At 42.4% G+C, this 22,192-nt stretch overlaps 2 protein-coding genes across 3 annotated transcripts in view; both read right to left on the reverse strand.

Annotated features, from left to right (window-relative positions):
* Positions 1-4,409: 4,409 nt before the first annotated feature.
* Positions 4,410-13,554, reverse strand: SNAPC1 (small nuclear RNA activating complex polypeptide 1). Its single transcript, XM_042047243.1, has 10 exons — positions 13,358-13,554; positions 12,497-12,656; positions 11,280-11,420; positions 10,722-10,826; positions 9,656-9,814; positions 9,162-9,236; positions 8,452-8,514; positions 7,374-7,515; positions 6,616-6,696; positions 4,410-4,805 (listed from the first exon to the last, which is right to left on the reverse strand). The coding sequence occupies exons 1-10, from the start codon at positions 13,543-13,545 to the stop codon at positions 4,771-4,773; spliced, it is 1,149 nt and encodes a 382-aa protein (XP_041903177.1). The 5' UTR covers positions 13,546-13,554; the 3' UTR covers positions 4,410-4,770.
* A 3,548-nt stretch (positions 13,555-17,102) lies between these two features.
* HIF1A (hypoxia inducible factor 1 subunit alpha) overlaps positions 17,103-22,192 on the reverse strand; it is a 34,757-nt gene continuing 29,667 nt past the window's right edge. For both annotated transcript variants that reach the window (XR_006019272.1, XM_042047242.1), the window contains one exon: positions 17,103-22,143. Coding sequence is in view for 1 of the 2 variants with exons in the window: in XM_042047242.1 (XP_041903176.1) it covers positions 21,992-22,143 (152 nt within the window). In the remaining variant the exon portion in view is untranslated. The remainder of the gene's footprint in view (positions 22,144-22,192) is intronic.

Below are 22,192 nucleotides of genomic sequence, written 5' to 3' on the forward strand. Positions count from 1 at the left end.
GGCCCCGCACGGCGCATCCCCGCCCGGCGCGGGCAGCGGGGGGAGCCGGGCGCGGCCGCGGGGTCCCGCGGGGCTGCGGAAGGGAGTAGCGCTGCCTCTCCCGGGGCGGCACCGGGGCCGGGGCTCTGCCACCTTTCACCCCAAAATGCGGCTTGAGGAGGGTAAGGGCTTCGCTGCTTCTTCCAAAATGTTGTACCGTATCTTTTCACGGGTCCTCAGGACTGGACTGACCGGCTGGTAGCACGTGCGAAATACAACAGGCAACCCCCACTCCCACCGGGATGGGCACTGAGAGCTCGCAGCCCTGTGTCAGAATCACCTGCTCAGCAGGGAGCACTGAGCCTATCTCTCGGATTTAATTGCTACCTCACTTTCAAAACCCACACAAAACTCTCTTATAAGAAAAAACAAGTTACTCCCCATCTCTGGTAACCCTTAGCAGCTGATGGCTGGCTCCTACGTCCTGCCTTATTTCCCATATCCAGGTTTACATTGCTGTGACTAAAGAGGAAGCAGTTTGGGGTCTGTTACAGAAAGCTCAAGCTGCTGAAAGATAATGTGGCTTTGATGGTTTCTATTGCAGCCAAACTATGTCGCAGCATAGAGATTGACCCAAGGGCTACAAAGATGGTGAAGGGCCCACAGGTGAAGCCATATGAGAGCAACCGAGGTCACTTGGTTTGTTCAGCTTGGACGAGACTGAGGGGAGACCTTTCCACAGCCTACAACTTCCTCATGAGGGGAAGAGAGGGGTAGGCATTGGTTTCTTCTCTGGTGACCAGTGACAGGACCCAAGGGAATGCCTGAGGAGATTTAGAGGCCAGAGGAGGTATAGACTGGTATCAGGAAAAGGTTCTTCCCCCAGAGGGTGGTCAGGCACTGAACAGGCTTCCCAGGGCAGTGGGTACAGCACCAAGCTTGACAGAGTTCAATAAGCATTTGGACAATGCTTTCAGGCACATGGTGTGAATCTTGGGGTGTCCTGTGCTGGGCCAGGAGCTGGACTTCAATCATTGTTGTAGGTCCCATCCAACTTAGGATATTCTACAATTCTACGTCCTAAGTGCTAGGAGCAAGACAGAGCTTAGCACATTTTTCAGTTCCTTGTAGCTCATGAAGTTCTGCAAGTCCCACTTCCAAGTGCTGGGCTGCACACAGGTGAGGGAGAGAAATATTCCATTGACTGGCTTAATCAGGTGCCCAGATTTGAGGACCAAGAGGAAAATGGACTGAGGAAGCCACATAGCAGGCTTTGTAAAATCTAAATAGCCAACTCCACACATAGAATGACCTTCAAAATTAAACACTCCAGAAAAGAAGGGATAAAATATCAGTGTCATTTGAAGAAACCTGCTAAGCACATGTGATGAGAGAATACAAACACTCTGCATAGGGTCCTGTTACATAAGACATGTAAGTACAATACTAGAATAAACCTTGAAGTATCCTTAGTCCTTTGGGATCTTTAGAATCCCAAAAAAAGGCAATAAAAAGAAAGCAGAAGAGAAAGAGTTTAGTCTGAAATGAAAGGGTTTAGAGTGAATGCAAGTCTTTCCAGCTTTGTAACGTATGTTTATGCAGATAGTGATTAATTAATTGTTCTCCATGTTCACTACAGTAGAGATGTGAAATTTCTAGCAACATGAATTTACTTAATAAAAGAATTTCAGTTAAGAATTTGGCCTTATAACAAACAGCAAAATCCCTTTTACTGTAGGATTCTCCAATTATTCTAGAGGTGATACCTGCATCGACACCAAACTATACCCACCACAGATCTCCACTGTCATCCATGGCATTTGGAATTTTTTCCCATCACTCTCATATTGCTGTTTCAACTTCAGTTTGAAGGCTGCAAAAACCTCCAGATTGAGCACAGCTGCTTACAGGAGCATTCCCAAGCTGGTATTTGAGCTTAATTTGTCCAGCCTTTTGCAATTACTTTGACTTAATTAGACTATGTTGGTTGCTTTAATAATAAGAATAAAAAATACACTGTAAACTGTCTTCCACTTAAACAGTTTCCAGGTGTTCAAGAAAAGACCATGGTCTGCTTGACAAGGTGGTGATCAGTCAAAAGCTGGACTCGATGACCCCAGAGGTCTTTTCCAAGATAATCGATTCTGTAATTCTGTAAACTGGTGTCACTTGTAGGTGTTTTAGGTTTATTTTGCTTTTCATCACCCACATTATCCTTGCTAACACTGAGCACTGGCTCAAGCCTCACTAAGAGGATCTTTTAGCTTAGCCAAAGAAATGGTGACTACTTTTGGTTGAACAGTTGTGTTTCTACCTCAGAGAAGCTTCAGCCAAAACGTATGTATTTCATTTATTTCTGAAAACTGTAACAACATCCAGATACACACTGTCATATGGCCTCATTCCTATCCATCAGCACAGCTGGAAGTTAGGCTGGCATTACAGAGATTACATTTCCTTCCAGCTTTAAGCTACTGCAGAAGCTGAGGCTACAGGCAGGAGAAGAGAATTTAGATCCCAGAAAGTCATTTACTACTACTACTGTTTGGAAGTCTAGAATTGTTGTGGTTTTTTAATGACAGCTGGTTTCTTCAATGAAGCATTTTAGGAAGTCCCTCTCTTGTTCTTCAGAACCTGTAATTGTGCATCAGACTGCAGCAAGGGATTCTTTCTTTTCAAAATTACACCAGCATTGTGAAACTCTGCTTACAGCTGCCTCTAAATTCTCGGGATTACTGTTTTGAAACATCACCATGCATATAGTTAGCAGTTCTAAGTTTCTTCTTAATCATAACTTCCATTTTACATCTATGTAATTTTATAAACAAATTACAGAACATTTGTTTTCATTATTACAATATGAAAACTGCTAGTTGAATGCATCCATCCTTGTGCCTAGCCAAGCCTTTGCATGCTTTGCAAATCATTTGCAGAGGAGTGCAGGGAGGACTCATGTCACGGTGTACCAAAAATTGTGACAAATTCCATCCCTTACCCAGGTCTTAGGACGGTTCAAAGATATAAGGGGATGTAAATAAGATGCTCATGTTATGAAAAAGTGCCATTGCAGGGAACAGTACTAAACATGTCCCTTAAACATGTTACTGAGCAAAAGGAGTCTGATTGTTTCCCTTTGAGGTCTCTTCTATGTCTCTTGTACCTGCTCATCAAAAATTAGGAGCAGAAATGCACAGAGGGAGAGTTTGTGCTGGTAACAAAAAAGCACATGCCATGTTAGTCAGAAAACCCAAGTAAAACCAAATTGTATGAATTTTACAGAAATGACACCTCCAAAGCCTTTGTATCCATAGATGAGTCCTTTTAAACAGACCACATCTCAGGCGTGTTCCATCCACAGCCTAAGCCCAACCTCAGGCCAAAGAGTGCGGTGGAAGAGTGAACGATAAACCAGAAAAAAAGGGTAGAAACAAAATGCATATATGATGATTTTAACTGTATTATTACCACCATAGGGATTTTTAATCTGTGTAGAAGTATTCTTTTTCTATAATCATTAGATCCGGGATAATAATGACTTTTGGACTAGACTATAAAGACTTTGGTTATTCAACTGAATACTCGATTGTTCAGTTTACAGTGCAATAAGGTCTGGCTTTATAACAAAGTGTTTCCTCTTTTCTCATTAACAAGGTGGAGTGCAACACTGGCACTTCACCATCAGCTTTTCCAGTGTCCAACCTCTTTGTCATTTAGGCCCATTCCTCCTTGCCAAACAACACATTTCATATTTTTATAGTAAAACCATTTATATCTCCATTCAACTGTTTTTTCTTCTAGGTAAGAGCAATTCAATTCCTCTGGCCTTTGAGAATCATACTAGCAAACTAATTCATTCAATTTAGGTCCCTTTTATATTCAAAATCTTCTGAATTTCTATTTTATATTCCTTCTTGTAGAAAAGGACAGTCCAACCCCTTTGGCCTTTCTTGAAAGAACAGCTGTGACCAACTGGAGAAATTCCAAGGAGAGTAACCATCCACATTCTTCTTAAATTGTTGTGTTCAGGTGGGGATATTTAAGGCTACAGCCTACCAAGGCTGAGTGACACAAGTTCTACTGGGTTTAGTGCTTACAGGAAACACTCCAGCTGATGATTCTTAGTCCATTTGCTTTTTCTGCTGCACTGTTGCCAAGTGAACATTTCCCCATGCCGTGCCTGTTCTCAGTACTGAGATCCATGTTTATTTCCACACCCACTTCTTTCACTCCCCTCCAATTTATAAAGATAATTCTGAATTCCAGTCCTGCCCTTGTACAGTTTAGGGTTATCTGCAGAATAAACACACTTTACACCCCTCCATTTGAATACACAGTAACTCCAGATCTGCTGGAGCCAGGGTACAACAAAAGGCTTATCAGCAAGTTCATTTCCACATCTGTGAAATTTACACACCATAAAATGGAGCAAGTCAACAGTGAAAAATAATTTATTGCACTAATTTTCAACAGTCAACAACCTTATGTTTGGAGATAAAGGATTATAGATGCATCTTATATGGGCAAATATTTTCTGAGCCTTCTCTTTCCATCTCAGACAGGACACAGCAACTTTGGTCTGCCACATGAAGCATTCACCAGGGGAATAAAGGCACCAGGTGCTGCACCACGAGACAGCTGAAGTATCCCAGTCACTACCAGTATTCCAGCATCACCTCTGGTTCTGGTCCCAGCCACTTCTGTAATGTTCAAATGTGTCCAAAACAAGCACTTGGTGTTACCTCTGATATTTTCATTTTGGCATTAACACTAGTGCTTCTCCAACTGGATCCTCTAACGTTGTCTTCTCCTCTTGGGGACAGATACTTCTGAAAGGAAATCAAGAGAAGGGTTTCTTTACAAGCTTTTAAATCTATCTTCCCCCATGGGAATTGTTCAAGTAGAATTAATTCTATCCAGCACAGGAAATGAACTAGATGAGCTCTTGAGATCCCCTCCCAATCCCTCTCCCCATGTTTTTTAAATAGGAAAAAGAAAACCTTTCTAGATTCTACAGCACAATATCATTCAAAGTATCAACTGAAATTCCATTGATGAATACTGTACTTCAAAACTTACTCCATCTTAAAAGCTTTCTGCTCATCACCAACACCTTCCAGATTTTGCTGTGAATTTGACAAATGGAACACTCACAAAATTAAGCACAAAATATATGAAGAAACTGCTTATGGGTATTTTTAATGCTTCAGAATTTACTGGAAAATTCTGAGAAATGGAGGATTTTCCTGATTTAGAAAGAAACTTTTTGTCCTCAACAAGTGGACAAGTGAAGGGAAAGTAAACAAAGTGCAATATTAGATGCACCATGGCACCTTCAACCTGACCATTTAAAATTGTATGAATTCCCACTGTCTACAAATAAAACTGACCAGAAAATGTAATCTCACTTCAGTACTGAGATGCTTTTTTGCTTCTAAAAAGAGCAAATATAAATGTACAATGTCACTAAAAATATATTTTAATAGTTATTACACTCCCTTGTATTAAATATCCTTCCTTTACATACAATTTTGGATAGAAAATTAACTGCAAAAGATGTACTCCTCACGCTCATCTATTGCCATCAAAGCTTTCCAGAAGTTGTGGTTAACCCTTTGCTGCCCCTTTAAGCAACTCAATTAATTCCTCTTTTCAGGTTAAGAACCAGACCTCTGGTCTACCAAGTTTGCTTTCCACTACACAAGCAAACCCCATCAGCCTCAGAGTAGCCAGGGCTGCCAGTGGAAATTCCACTTTTAGCTGGCAAGCTCCTCTCCCAGGAACACCTCCTGTGTTTGAGACAGAGCAGCAAAGCAGTTCCCTGGGCTCTTCCCAGGGCACAGATAAATAATGTACCTCATGAAAAAGAGGATGAAATTTTCTTTGTACTGTGCCACGTTCTCCTCATGCAGCTGAGAACAGACCCTGAAGCTTCTGAGTTGCAAAGCAGCTCAGTATCATCCAACATCTCCATTTGATGCTTCTGCAGAGCAACTCCACAGTAAGCTTTGAGCAATCTGCTTGACCACTCCTTCCCAATTAAAATGACATTATTTGCAGTAGCCTGAGTGACAGCAAAGCCATCCACTCCTCTGCTGCAGTTCCCAGAGTCCTCCCCCAGCAATGTCAGCCAGCTTTCAGTACAGCAGAGGATGCTATTGCTGTAGTGGAGCTCAATCCCTGAAACACTGCCCAGATGAAACTAAGGTTAGAGGGGAACCTCCCATATCCCCTCAGCAAAGGTAAGGGCAGCAAGGGCTATTCTTTCCTGAGTTCCCAGAGTTACCAGAAAATGCATCTTCTGTAAGTGAATGAGTAACCAAAAAAATCACTATTCCCTACACAATGGAATTCCTCAAGACAAGCCTGTATTACAGAAGAATGAGACTCCTTTAAACTGGACCAATTTTAATTCTGAACACACCATGATGAAATCTGTGCAGAAAAAATTACTCTCCGGATTTTGCCATGGTGTTTCAAAGTTTCAATTTTCATGCAACAATTTACAGGCTAAAACCAAATCTAGCTTTTGCAAGGCAGCAAGACATGATCCAAAATATCAGCTTTAGTTTCAGAAAAACACAGCAGAGGGGTATTTAAAAACAAGTCACAGGTTTGCTGGAATTCCAATCACTGTACCTCCTTCATCCGAGTTCTCTTCTGTGATTATTGGCATCCCGATATGCCGAGTAACAGTTTCCTTTGCCACTTGCATTTCACCTGCACACAGATTTTGAGGAAAAACTGTCAGCTTTTTTTTGCTTCTCTGTCCCTTCTCCAGTAGTTAAAAGATTGTTTGCTGCTGCTCTCCTGAGATTCTGGTCAAATGCTGTAGGCAAACCTACTTTTCACAGTACCTTCAATATGGCTCACTAAGAAACCTCCAATAACAAGTAATTAACACTACCAATTTAAAGAAAATTAATCACCAACTCAGTTCAGTGATAATTCAAAATACTCTTAGTGCTCCCCAACACTTCATCTACTCTTTTAAAGTCAAGCAAAGGCAACACTGCCTAATGCTCTTCTCTGAAGAACGATTAATTTCCTCAGTAACGTTTTTTCTAGCAGAGGCTAAGCAAGTCTGAAAACAGAGTTTGGAACTCTGAAATTAAATCCCCATCTTCGAAATAAAGATAATTCAAAAAATAAAGACAATTCAAAACCATTTTGCTGTTTAATTTCATTTAACCTTTAACAAATAAGGAGTAAACAAAAGGTTTAGACAGCACAGCAACTTCTATCAGTTGAAAAGTTAGATATGAGAAAGAGAATTTCCTTAGGAAAAGTAATTTCCCAAGTGTTCCACTGATCAACAGCAAAATTTAACCCAGCCAGCAAAGCAATGGATAAACTTTTGCAATCTCCCCAGGTTCATGGGTGCAATGGAGAAATACCTCTGACTTCTGAAGAACCTCTTCTCCTTGCTGGCTGTGGTCTCCTGATGGATTTTTCACTTCGACTTGGAGCCTTCCCACAACTGGATCCTGCTTCGGAAGATTCTAACTGCACTTGACGATGTCTCCTGGATTTGGAAGCCTGAATGACAAAAAAAAAGCTGAATTTCTACAGCCAGATCTTGCTGCAGGTCACGTGAGAAACCAGCAGGGACCAGAGCATCAACTTGGCGAAGGGTGGAGAAAGGACAGAAGGGGAAAGAGGGAGAGAGGATTCCCACTAGCTGCTATTCTTCAGTTCTAACAGGACAATGCCCTTCTATGATTTAATAAGTGTATAACTTAAATGCAGATAATGAAACATTCATTAATTCCCAATCCACTCTCTGTTACTACCAACCCACACCATGTTGCACAGCCCTCCACAAAAGGAACACTTCCAAAAACTGCTGCTCTGTAAAGGCTCCTTACCACCATATTTTGCTTAAGTGCCTAGAAAACATTATCAGTGCACATTCACAAGTCCAGACTGTTACAAAAGCCAGAGCCCTGTTTCATTTAATGACACATTTTTCAATATGAGATTTTAATAAACAGAGAAAGCTGAGATGTTTCTCATAGGACTGCTAAGAAAAACACAAACCAACAGTATTTTTTTAAAGGAGAAGCTATTGAAACAAAGTTTCCAAGAACTTGCAACTGACTTTAAACTCCCAGGTCCCATTTTCACAGGCATCTTCCAAGATTCCAATATGTCAGATTCAAGGAATCTGAGCAATTAAACTCTCAGGTATTTTTATTACATCTCCTTAAAATTCAATCTACTTAAACAGAGAGTAGACATTAAAAGATATCCTGTAAATGAAAGTCCTCCAAGCACAGGCCTTACCTGCACTGTTCCATAAATCTAACAAGAATAAGAGCTTTGGTTTCCCTGCTGGAAAACTAGAACATTCAAAAACTGAATTACAGAGTGCAATTTTAACTCATTCCTTTTTGACCCAACATCTACATTACACTGGTCCTTAAAACTCTTATTGAACAATAATACTTCCCTGTTATGAAATTCTATACCCACCTCAACAACTGCAGAGTAAGACCTGTATTTGATTCTGGCCAGGGCATTTGCTCTTTCAGAACCCTGCAAAGAAACAAGAGTGCAGTCAGAAAAGATTCTTATTCTATCACAGCAGATCTGAAATGGGATATTACATCAGGCAATCACTTGAGCAATATCTCACTACAGCTGTAACTCTATAATTAGTTCTACATAATTTCAATGCCACCAAAATGGTACTTCAAGAAAAAAAGGTTCAGATTTTATTAAAAAGACAGAGCATAATTTTGGTTGCCTTCACTGTCACAAAGCCCAGGAGGAGAAAAATCAAATTTGAAATTTCACATTTTACTCAAATTCGGAGTTGAAAGAAGCAGACAAGTACAACATGAGACAATTTTGTAGCATAAAAAATTAATATTGCTTTAAGTTGAAATTCCAGGAGGAAGTGTAAAGGAGTTTGGCCAAGAAAATACAGCTCTTTTCCCTCCTTACCTGAGAGAGACTTTCTGTTATGAGCATAAAAGAGCTGTTGCAGCAGTAAATGCTCACAGCTCAACAGAGAACAACTTGAGTTAAAAACAAAACCAAGTAACCAGCCTCACCAGCTGTCCCTGGAACTTATTTTGACGCTATCAAACTTTAACTTACACTGCTTAGCCTGGGATCTGAAGTAAAAAAATGACCAGATTTGGCCTGTGCAATGCAGCAAAGTACTTCAGCTTTCTTACCTCTGATTCTAGCAAAGTCCTTTCTTTCTTTTTGTTTTCTGTTTCATCAGTTTCTTTAGCATTTCGGAATAACTTCTGTGGGGAAGAAAAGTGTTTTTCTTTAAACATCTGTCACATACAAGACAGCTAAAATCTAAGAACTGTAAAAAACAAAACAAATATTTATACACATGCCCATTTTCTACATCCACCTTACACTGTGACCCTTCTTTGATTCAGGAATGTGTTACAGAGGTATTTCATGAAGTCACACCTTCAGGGCTCTCCTCTCAGCAGTCAGTTGTGGTATCCCAGAGGCAGGACCACACACAAGTCCTTTCCTCCACACCACATCTCTGCCTCAGGTTTTACACACTCCATGCCTTCAGTGTTACAGTTCCTTCTCCTTCAGTCTGAGATTTACCAGCTCGGAGATAATCACACCAAGAAATCCAGTTCTTTCATGTTCACCCAACCTGCTAAGTCACCACAGCACAGTGGTTGGTACTACCTACCATTCTGTTCTGCTGCCATTCCTGATGTTCCAACGTTATGTCTCTCAGATTAACCACAAAGTCATCTTTTATCAAGCTCAGGGCCTTGTCTGGCTGGGATTTGTCAGCTGAAATGACACACTTCATTTTCTGATAGTGGTCGTGAATATTCATCAGTTCCTAAAATTATTAGAAAAAAAAGAAAAAAAAGTGTGTTTCAGGGAAAAAAGAGATTCCAGCAGTAAAGCAATATTAGTCCTCAGTGTACAAACCCAGGGTTACAGAAACCATTCTGAGGAGACCATTGGACCAGGAGGAATGTTAGAAACTGATTCTGGTTAGATCATTTGAGTTTTAGAGAGCAAGAAATCCTGCTACCCAGCACTGACCCATCAAATAAGCTAAAGAAGAAAGAGTATCTTGCATTATTTAAACTAAGAATGTTATTCAGGGCCAGTGTTGACACAGGTTTCATTCTGATACTGTGGTTTATTTTCATCTCTTTGGAGGCAACATTTTACTTCACAGATTTCTGCACCACTGCAGTCAACCTTACTGCTACACATTTGCCAGCAATATATGAAAAAACCTGCAAAGAAAGTTATATCACTGAGCAATGTAAGAACCTTCACCTGTCTTGAATTACTCAGGTTTTTAAAAAATGTATCATATAATAAAAAAACCCAAGTTTTGAAAGGAGAAATAAAGGTGAGAGAAGGCTATAAACTTGCAGATAAATAAATTCCTATTACCACAAGTATCAATCCTCCAGCTGCAACCTGCAGATATATCAAAACAAACATGCTTCCCCCCATTTTCCATTTTAAGTGACAATTAACCATTTACACCCTTTTACATCTCACTGAGGCAAATACACAAAACATTAGAGCATATTTCAGTATTGAAAAAGGTACCACAATTCTTCCAAACTAAATGCCACGTTTCTGAGTGTCTGGTAAAACTACAGGCTATTACCTTACTCTTCATTCCACAAGAGACTTACAAGGGACAAGACTGTGCTGATTAGAGAAGTTACAGCTTTTGGACAACTGAGGAATTAAAATTCAACATTTAAAAGTTACTGTACCTCCAATACATCATTAGTGATGAGGCTGTTTACTCTGTTACTCGGGTCCTTAAACTCTTCTTTAAAATAATTTTCCTCAATCTTCTTCTTAGTTCTGTAGGTCAGCTAAAACAAGAGACAATGTTTGTAACCTAAAAGAAAACTTAAAATGGTACCACCTCTTGATAATTCCTACTGCATATCCATCAGTCAGGAGATGAGAGATGCTGAAAAGCATAAACCCATTTCATCAACAACAGCTTTGTTGCTGATGAAGAGAGTCAGCACTTTTCACAAATTATTCTCTAGTTAAGAATTTAATCCAGCAACCAGATTCATTTCCCCAACTGGTAAGACATCTCAAATCTATTAGGAACTTTAGATATTGAAAAAATATTTTCAGGTGAGAAGCACTCAAACATCCCCTAAGCTCTGTATCACCTACCTATGTAGAGCCAGAAATACTACATTTCAACACAGCCTCAAGGCTGAGCTAACCACAAGTACTATTGAACTGTCAGGAATTGAAAGATGAGGGTATTTTGTTTAAAAATGTAATTCATTAATGCAATAACTCACTAGCTTTGGCATTGCTGTGAAATGGAAGGCTCTGGCAAGTTGCATTCTCCTAAAGATATAGGCTGCATCATAATGCTGGGAGTCAAGCAGATCCTGCTGAAATTTCTGGATCTCAGGCCAATCTCTGAGTGCGATTCTGATCTGCAACAAAAGAGTTACATACTGTTACACCAATATTTCAACAATAAAAATTAACTCAGCTGACTACTGTGATCTGACTACAGACAATACCTGAATGTCCAAGGGGTAGCATGTCACATGATCACAGAGCTGCAGAAAGGATCCCACTATAACATTATTTATTATTATCATCATTTCATGCAAATAAGATTATTATATTATTATTATACTGTTGTATTAAATCTCTCACATGAAGCTTTCTTTGACAGTGACATGGAACACAAGTCCTTTCTGACATTTGAAAACATTAATCCTTCACATTCTGAAGTATGTGAAAAATCTGCACCTAGGAGATTCCTCTTTGCTAGTGATTAGGAAACAATACTATTACCAGGTTGTGCTGTGCTGCCACTGAAATGCTCATAAATGTTCTCTCTTCCTTCTTTCCTCCTTTCTCTCATGTCACATCCACTCTGCCCACTTCACTTTCTCTCTGCATAAGTTTCTTTACAACTCATGTACTCTCTTACAGCTGCTATCCAGCAGTGGCTTTAAAATTACCTAAATTCAACTTCATAAAAGTTATTGATTTGTCTGAGGTCAAAATATGAGACATCATGGCATCATTGTAGACTACTCCAAATTCAGTTTGTCATTTAAAGAATTTGGACTCAATTTTGCATGTGCACACAATATACATCACACAGTTCCTAAGCAAACAACTTCTCCATGCACTGAGTTTGTAACTCCTTTGGATATTGGTCTCCTATCCTAAAAGCAGCAAGGAGGGTGTCATTCAAGCATGCACCCTCTCAACCCATTCATGAATTAACATGAACTGGAAATTACTCAGTCAGTCTCAATTTTGTTGGAATTCTAAATAATAACTCAGGCTGTAGTGGGGGTTCACCCTACAGATGATGAGTACATTCTCTGTTCCTACCTTTTCCAACAGCTTCCCATCTGGTTTTAAGTATTTTTACGTTTAAGAAAGCAAGAGGAAATTCCCTAAGCATTTATAATGACACAGTAGACAGCAGTATACCACGTATCTTATGCCTAGTATCCCCTGAGAATAAAACCTCAGGAACAATTACCTTTTGTTTTGGCTGACAAAGCTGGGCATTATAGAGCCCATACAGAAGGTACAGAGCACCAACTCGGATCTGGAAGGAGTAGGGGGGAAAGAAGTACTGCTGGGCCAGTTCTAGAGTCTTCTTTGTGAGCTTATTCCTCTCCAAAGCTCTTATTCTACCACTAAAACAAGCAAATAAACAAAAAAAAAGCAGGATGTTAAAGCAAGTAAATATAAAGCTGCAGGCTTTAGAAAATCCATGAAGGAGAAATAAGTTTTAGATGTCCTAAAAACATAGAATCATTGAATGTCCTCAGCTGGAAGGTACCTGCAAAGATCACTGAGTACAGCTACTGGCCCTGCATAGGACAACCCCAAGAATCACAACCTGACAGAGTTCAAGAAAAGTTTGAACAAGGCTCTCAGGCACAGGGTATGACCCTTGGAGTGTTCTGTGCAGAGACAGGAGTTGGACTCCATGATCCATGTGGGCTCCTTCCAACTCAGGATATTCTATGATTCTGTGAAACATGCACTATCCTGCGATCACACTTTTAAATCTCACGAGCATTACACCAAGCTCCCTGCGGAGTCAGCGCTCAAATCACACACATTCCTAATGCACGAAATACACTGAATTAAAAACTCTTTTCCAGCATTACATAGGGACCGATACTTCACTTTCCTCAGATCCCCAGCCAGGCAAGCCTCTCCCTGAGTGCGGCCTGAGGGGGCACACGGCTCAGCCGCACCCCCTTGAAGGCTGCCCGTCCCCCAGGGGGAAGCTGACCAGCGGGGACTTGGGGGGCAGGCGGGGGGCAGGCGAGGGGGAGGCGCGGCTTGGGCTGAGGGGCGGCCGGGAGCCATCCCCTCCCTCACTCACTAGAAGACGGTGTGGAAGCGGCGCTCCCGCCACAGCTCGGCGAAGCGCTCGAAGCGGACCGTGTCGGCCTGCTGGAAGGCGCCGAGCAGCTCCTCGCAGTCCTCCTTCAGCCCCGGCACGGCGTTCATCCCGCCGGCTCCCTGCTGCTCCGGCCGGCGCCGCGCTCCCTCCGCGGCCGCTCCGCACATGCGCTCCCGCAGCACCACAGCCCCGCGGCGCCTGCGCGGCTCCCCGGCGCCTGCGCACCGCCCGGGTCGGGAGGGGCCTGGAGGAGCCGCTCGGGCTGCCCGTGAGGGAGCGGGGGTGCCCCCATTCGCGCTGCCCCTGTGTGTGGCGAGATCTCGTCGGTGACGGGCGCTCGCTCTGCCCGCTCTGGGCTCTGTCCCGCTCGCCCCCGCCGTGGAGGGCGAGCCCGGTTCACGGGCAAAAAGTCTCTCCGAGCAGCGCGTCCGGGTAGTCCCGGCGTGCAGCCCGCGGGGACGAGCGGGTTCGGGCGGGATGAGCAGCGGTGGGTCCGCTGGGGCAGGACCACCGCAGTCCCAGACAGCCCGGGGATGCTCTCGAGGCGCGGGGCTTCACACTCCTCGCCCCAGTCCCTGCAGGCGCCCCCGGCACCGAGCTCGGGGGCCGTGACCCGACGGGTTCGGGAACAGCGGTTCCCCCGCGGGAAGGGCGGCCGTGGGGACGTGACGCGCCGCCACGCTCCGGTGAAAGGCCGCTGCCGGCCCCCTGCGCCGGTCCCCGCTTCCCCCCCGGCCGTCCCAAAACCCCTACGGCTGCGGGAAGCCCCGTTTCTGCCTGGGCGAGCGCGGCAAGCAAGGATGAGCCGGCGGTCGCCCACCCCCGAGCGGCGGGATGCCGTGCCCTGCCCTTCCCTGCCCTGCCGTGTCATACTGTGCCGTGCCGTGCCGCCCGCTCCCCGCATGCACGGCCACACGTAGGCGGCCGGGGCAGCGGGGCGGGCGCGGAGGGGGCCGCGGCTGCCGAGCCGCACGTAGGGTGGGTGGGTGCGGCCTCGCCGGCGGCGCGGAGCGGGCGGCGGGGGCTCCCCTGCCCGCGCTCCCCCGCGCACGTACAGAGAGGGGCGAGCGGCCACCGAGGCGGCTGCCGGGACCAGCGCCGGCGTCGGAGTGCCCCGCGCCGCGGTGAGTACGGACCCGCGGCAGCGGGCACCGCTCGGGCCGGGGGCGGGCAGTGTCTCGGGGGAGCCGGTTGTGGTGCCTGGCAGGCTCCGCAGCCCCTCGGGCGGGTCCCCAGAGGGTTTAGGGACGGGGCTCGGGTTTCAAGGCGGCGTTGCGGTGATCGCCGCCGCGGTCGGTGCTTGGCTGCTGATTGTGGGAGCGCGGCTGGACAGCGGCACCTGTGCCGGGAGCGGTCCCGGGCTGGGCAGGAGAGCGGCCGGGTGCCTGTGCATCCACAGGATGCGGGCTCGGCAGGTGCGAGATCCCCCCTGCGCAGGGGAAGCCGTAACGGGTGAGAAACAGCGTGTAGGGAAAGTATGGAATGCGCATGGGATGGAGTCTTGCGTGGTGCCTTTGGGATATCTAATCCTGCAGGAGTTTTCCCAGCGACCGGCTTAAAAATTCACAATTTGCTTTCTCAAATAATCATGCGCTGCGAAATGAATGTTGAATTCTTCTGGCTACGGTACCATGATGTCCTCCAGTCCACCATTATCATCAACTGATTGATCCAAATGTTGCTCCTTACAGCGAGGCGCATCACGCTGTCAGCTCTTACAATGGCAGGAGCTCCCGCAGTGCTTCAGGCATGCAAGCATCTTTCCTTATTTATTTTATTTCCCAAAAGGTTGCTGGGATCCAACCTTTAGCAGCCTTTATTAGGAGGTGGTTGGCCATCGGCTGAACAGCAGTTCCCTGTGAGCACCACTGGTTGCCAATGTCATTGACTGTAGGAACAGAGAGATTTGCAGAGCTGTTGCATATGAACTGGACAGGGTTTAGCAGCTGTGGGAGGAGAGCTGCACCTGCCGGGGTTTGGTTTGCGTTTTTTTCCTTATTCTGAAAAGACACTTTCATCTGTCATTTAGATTCATGTTTAGAGACGTAGAGCAGTGACCCCGTTCATCCAGTACAGGACCCTGACTGCAACAGATTGTACCGATTTTGGAACAGAATGCCAGCACTGTTAAGAAAACAGATATAATGTGCTCCCCCCTCAATGGATTTAAGGATTCAAAGCACAAGGAGGTCAAAACTGACACATCATGGAATGAGTTCATCATTGCATAGAGCTCAAGCCAAGCCCTGTTTAGTTATAAGAGTTATCCCTTAATTTAATAGGAGCAGAGGAGCCTGGCTCTGGAGGGATGCTGAGCGTGTAAAGCTCAAGTGTGTTTTCTGATTTTTGTATTTTCAGCCTGCAGTGAGTGGGGTGATTTCTCAGAGACGGTGTTTCAAGGAACACTATATGGAATTATTTTTTTTCCTAAGGCAGGTGGGGCTGCATGATGCAAGATGTAGTGAGGATGAGGCTGTTGTGCCCATGTTGATGTGTGCTACGTCTTCCCTTGCAGAAAGTTTGGGTACAATGTAAAGAATGAAAATGTAGAAGAATAAAACCAAGTAACAGGGCCTCTTTGTACAATTCCCCTTGTGTAGTATACAAAATTAAATACAGTATCAATTTTTAGACTAATTAATTCTCTACTCTTCTTCATAAACTGTTTTCAGTGTTCCTTTGGATTATTCATTAGTACATTTTAGTACAAGTAATGCCTTCAAACTAAAAAAATAAAAAATAATTAGATGATGTAAGGAAGAGTATTATGCTGGTTACTGTATCTTCTTCATATTCAACTGCTAAACAAAAGGATGAAATCCTATTTGCTCTATTAATTCCTAGTTTGTAAGTTGCAAGTTAAAAGCCATTTATCCTGCATTGATATAAATAATGGGGTTTTCCCCATTGTGCATATGGCACAAAACAACTCTCTTTTTTAATACCTCATATGATTCCATTAGAACACATTTTTCAAGTTGAAAACATGAAAATAAATCATGAATATATTTTAATAAATAGCATATTCCACCTTCAGTATGTACAAATCTATTACTAGTAACAGGATCACACTCTACTGGCACATGCCTCCTGCTTTCAGACTTCCCAACAAGCACTAACGTTGCAAAAGCTTTCGAATCTGTGCAATAGGAAGTGGCATTGATTTAACAGGACAGCAGGAGTCCCACGTTCTTGTCATTTGTGTGTACTGACAGCAACTGAAACCACCTGGAGACATGACCACAGATTCAAACGAGTTTGTGTTTTGTTACTAAGGGCATTTTTGGTGTGATTAATCAAAGGCTTCATAAATGTTCTCTGTCCCTCTGGATCCGTAGCTGTTGCTCTCTCTCTCTTTGGCTTCCCTCAGGAAAACCTCCACCATCCCCATGTCCAACTTGTTAAATTCCATGCTTGACCTCTTTTGTTCACACATATGATCTGCTTAATTCATGTGGGATAACCACATGTCGTAGGTGAATAGGATTCAGCTTATATATGAATATTATATGTTTATATTATACTTACTATAAAATATATAAATGTTTTTGGGACAGTGACCACGTCTGTTTGATGCCCAAGTTTCTGACAGCAGGCAGTAATGTCTCAAACCTGCAAGGAGTTTGTTACTCTGCACAGTGGTTTAGTTCACTGTAACAGACTGCCACCTCCACCTTTTACAATAGGGAAAAAGGATGAACAAAAAGATCACAGATGTCACAAATTAGAAACAAACTTTCTCTTTTATTGAATTTTATACTGTTACACAATCAAAAAGAAATACAGTCACAAGTACGTCAAAATGTTTCAAGAGAAATATCAATTGCAATACGTTGTACTTGGTTCCAAAAAAGAATTCCATTAAAATATACCACTTCTTCATGAGAGAATACTGCTATTATTCACAAAATCTACTGTACTGTATAAATCCAGTAGCAAACTCTTTAACTTTTTGGTAACTTGCTCAAGGTAAACAGGGAAGCAGAAGGAAAATGACAATTCATTTCTAGAATTTGGATCAAAAATCACAGTCCTCCAGAATGGAGCTCTTCAGGGAGTTAAATAATAATGGTATTTTTAATGAAGGCTGGATACCCAACTCATGTGGAATTCCTATGCAAATGAACTTCCTACAAAGTACTTGTGGCCTGTGAGGTGTTTATTTTCATGCTGGACAGTTACAGTTTGAGTAATGTGCCTGAGTGCAGTGACATTTGAGTGAGATGCATGCTCTGTTCAGGAGCAGGGCAGCAGTGGGAATAGGGACAGATGGCTGACCTGAGGCACATCCAGCCTGGCTGACAGTGGCAGGATGCTCCCAGATCCCACTGCACTGTCGGGAAAGGTTCACTCAGCAGAGTAACAGGGGAGAACACTTGCCAACACATACTGCCTTTAGCTGCCAGTGCTTACCTGTTTAATTAAACAGCTCTTTAAGTAATGAAAAATTACTACTAAATATGCAATAATTTAACCTGTAATCATCAGAATTATCTGACCTGACAGTTGTATTTCATTGGAAGCAGAGCTGATCATTTCATCCAAACGAAGCTTTGAAGTCTTAAAACCGTCACCAGTGTTATGTGTAAATGGTTCTTTTGGGCCCTAATCTGCAATTCCTTAATTCAGTCATTACTTTGGGAGAGTTTAATGTGCATACACAGATACTAGTAAGTTTCTTTTCTCGGGTGAGTTGTTTCAATTTCACCCAAAGGTTTTCAAAGATCACCAAAGTCCAAGCCAGTCTCCCCGGGTGGGAGGAAGGTATGTTAGCAAGAGGTACTTTGGACTCCAGGCTACCTTAATTTACTCAGTTATCCTACACCCCAGGTAAGTTACTGGCACAGCCTGTTTACGTGATTTACGGGGAGTTACAGCTGCAGTTAACTGCAACTACTTTCAGGTAAAGGAAGGAATTATGTCCTCATAAATACTAGTTTAAAAATTCCTTTACCCTTTAACAAAATCATCACTGTTGATGATTAAAACATCAATTAAAATCTGTATGTAAAAACAGTAATTGTATTGTGCCCTGGAGAAGGTCTGGCTTGACTACTGCTGTAGTCAGGAAAACCTAGAAGACAAACTGCAGAGAATAACAAAGTTATCACTTTCACCTAATTAGCATGTTCTATGTGCAGGAGGAAATACTGTATTTACCCACAGTTTCTTCTTTACAACAAAGAATAAATCACAGAATGTTTTGGGGGGGAAGGGACCTTAAACCCCACCTAGTTCCAACCTCCTGCCATGGGCAGGGACACCTTCCACTATCCCAGGTTGCTCCAAGCCTCATCCAACCTGGCCTTGGACACTTCCAGGGCTGGGGCATCCACAGCTGCTCTGGGAACGCTCTGCCAGGGCCTCACCACCCTCACAGTCATTAATTTCCTCATAATTTCTAATATGGTGCCTCAACATTTTAAAAAGGCAGCAAGTTGGCAAAGAAAGTATTCAAAATCACTAAGAAAACATTTAGAAGGCTATTTATTCTAGAAGCTTGTACTCCAAATTAGCTCTAGAATCAGACTGTGTGCTCCTGGAGTCTCAAGAGAAAAAAAAAGTTTAACAGGTGAAGAAAAAAGTTAGTAAAACAGAAACAAAAAAAGAGCAACTGAAAGACGTATGTCTAGATTTTGCAAACTGGCATCTGCATTTAGCAAAGCTCTTATGAGGCAGAGCAATTACTGTTCTTTTTCTGTGCTTTGTTCAGTGTCTCTAGGAGGCTCGGGGGAGTTTTATTAGGTTGTTAGTTTTCCCCTACAGTAAACCAATACAGCTACTGCAGTTCATCATAGTAATCAAAAGGCCTTGTTATTATGCATGGTAAAAAATGTGAGAATTGAGATTCTCAGATGAAATATGGCTCTCTTAAATCTACAGCTGCTGTTGCTAAGATCAGAGATGATCAAGGAGAAGGTGGATGGGGCTATGAGCAACCTGATCTCATGGAATGTGTCCCTGCCCATGACAAGGGTGTGGGAACAAGATGATCTTTAAAGTCCCTTTCAATCCAAGCCATCCTCTGACTTCAGTAGGCTCATGACTAGAAATCACATGGGTCACTTCAGTTTTTCTCTGTGAAAACTTTTTGCCCTCTTAAAGTGCACTGAAGAGGACCTGACAGATCCAAACAGATCAGGCTCCTCCAAAACATGGCCAAGAGAGCAGCAGAACACGTCTGACCTTTCTCTTGGGAGTGCAAAGGGGTAATCTCCCCCAGGCCAGCTCAAAGCTTGTAGTACAAAAGGAGCAGTACAAAAGTAGAACCCAGCTGCACCTTTAACCTGCCTGCGAGACTCTCACAGAAACACCACATCAATCCATGCAGAGCTAAGCAGGAGGGATGCCCTAAACAGCAGGGGCTTAACCCAACTTCACCATTTAAACCTCCTAACTGCTGACAGAGAAAGAAATGCTATGGAAAGAATGCCAGCCCAGACACAGCAGGCAGGGAGGAGCTGTGCTGATTTTAGCCATTAAAAATGCATTAAAAATGTTTACTAGTGAAAATGTTCTCTGCATGAAGCATCAGCTCCAGCTGACTGCCCCTACACCTTCTCCTCTCTGTTAAACTTCTACTCAAAATTTTAACAAGTGTGCAGCTATCTTCTGCTGCCAGTGCCCTATCATTTTTTTGTTAATAGTGTCCTTTTAGTTTCATACAGCTGTGGCAGTTTAGAAAGTGCTCCATTCAGTCAAACAGTAATTTTAGAGAACAGGTTAAGCTTATTGTTTTCAAAATAGAGCAATGAAACCAAAGAGTTTACAACATAAAACCAAAGAAACTCCTGTGACACTCCACGATTGATTACTTATACTGGGATAAGGTTTTTAAAAAAAGTAGTTTGGAGAATGCACAGAATATCTTGACCATATTTACACAACACAGGGTTACCAGTAGCATTGTGTTTCATGACAGCACAAACATGTAGAACAAGTTTTATCAAGTACCAGCTTAAATTTTAATAATGGAGTTTTGTGATAGAAATCCATCTCAGATCAATCATTCTTGTGAAGTTTACCTTTTCCTGCTTTCCTGTGTTACCTTGATAAAGCTTCCAGAGACAAGCCTTTAAGCTGTTCATAATGATGAATTCTTTCTGCTCTAAAGTAAAACAAAACTCCTCGCTGTCAAGTTTGCTCACTGGTGTGATAACAGGTTGAGAAGTGTAACGTCTTTGGCGAGTGGTAGTACAACACTGTCTAGGAGACTTCAGTACTGAACAGGCTCAAATAATTAACGCAGAGATGTTACAATCAAAATAAGGAAGCAGTGATTTCCAATCAACTCTAAGTTAAAAAGAGAACACGGATGAACAATAACCACTAACAAAAATATAAATTATCTCATTTCTCTTAGATAACACACTCCCCAAGGGGGCCTGGTCCACATATAGTTTATTGATGTAAGAAAACAATACAGTTAGTGTTAGATCCAACCACAAAGAGCAAAAAGAATGAGTGAATGAAGGTTTTGTACAGTACATATAGGAAAATAAGATGTTTGTGACAACTATATATTTCTAAATAAAAAGGCTTCTAAATATATTCAAGTTATTGAAATCTACATGAAAACATATGGATGTTAATAGCAACAAGGTGCATAAAACCAAAACATCAAAATATTGAGCAACTCAATGATGTACTAGATAAAAGTTTGCTAACAATGCAAGATGTTTTACAATCTGCTTGAAATATCACCTATACCACACAGGGTAAGCGGAACATTTAGATTTAAGATCATACACAATATTAGCGTTAACTTCAACAACTACAGGCAGGGATTTTTTGTTTAAGCTGGCAAAGTGACTACTTTAAGAACATCAAACTTTCTCTAAATTGAGAACGTATCCAAATAAAATGCTGCTAGCCCTTTCCAGATAAAGTCTTTCCTTTGACTAACCACACTCACTGAAGTCAAAAGCATAAGACAGCATTTAAGAACCATTTATATTACAACGTGACTAAAATAATGACATAATCCAGGTTTAGACATGTTTTCATAGGCAAACAAAAGATTCTTCTTAAAAACTAGTTTTTATAAATGCAGAATATATTGCATGAGGAACTGCTGGTATTTTTTAAGAAAATATATTGTGCGATTGTGGCTACAATGCACCGCTGCAAAGCATTGTTGTTTCTTATAAAAACTATTAAAATAAAAAACTTACTTGAACATAAAGAGTAAGAGAGCACAAGTCTTCCAACTACCTATGAAAAGCAGGATGGAAGTATTGCCAGTTTTTCCTGTGTTGACATTTTACTAATGATAAGTTTTGGTGACCAACTCCCCAGCCAAAAAATAATTTTTTTTTTTTTTAAATCAGGTGCGTATTTCAAAGCTGCTATTGCAAGTGTGTTTTAAATGTAATGGACTTAAAAGTGTATGTACCAAAGAATTATAAAAATGCACTATAGTTTGAGTTATTGTTACATAAAGAACATATTAAAAAGACTGTCAAAATAAGTAGAAAGGGGATCAAAACTGAACTAACTGAATTAGTGCAGTACTGTAGCCAGGCTTCTAAAATCAGATATAGAAAATATAAATAGACTGCTTTAGGTGATGATTCACCAGTGTCCAAAAAAAGGAGCAAGTTTTGTGAAAGCTCAGTTAACTTGATCCAGAGCTCTGAGCAGTTCTTCCCCCTGTAGCAGGTTTCTGTTGCCTTGTATGGGAGCGTTTACTTCGCAGTCGTAACTCGTGAGCTGGGGGAGTCCGCTCTCATCCATCGACTGCCCTAGAAGTTTACTTGCTATGTCTAAAGAGGGAGGGGAAGGAGAAAAAGTGCACTTTATTCACCATGCTTA

The sequence above is a fragment of the Corvus kubaryi genome, unplaced genomic scaffold, assembly GCF_017639235.1.
Source record: "Corvus kubaryi isolate FWS band 111438036 unplaced genomic scaffold, C.kubaryi_AGA036_p1.0 66, whole genome shotgun sequence".
Taxonomy (NCBI): Eukaryota; Metazoa; Chordata; class Aves; order Passeriformes; family Corvidae; genus Corvus; species Corvus kubaryi.

Bases quoted from the DNA above. Each gene is read 5' to 3' on its own strand.
- SNAPC1 (XM_042047243.1), bottom strand. From the start codon at position 13,545: ATGTGCGGAGCGGCCGCGGAGGGAGCGCGGCGCCGGCCGGAGCAGCAG. The intron at 11,421-12,496 runs GTAATTGTTCCT...CTTTTGTTGCAG, and splicing joins TTTGTCAGCCAAAACAAAAG to ATCAGAATCGCACTCAGAGA. The intron at 9,815-10,721 runs GTACAGTAACTT...TAATAATTTTAG, and splicing joins TCACTAATGATGTATTGGAG to GAACTGATGAATATTCACGA.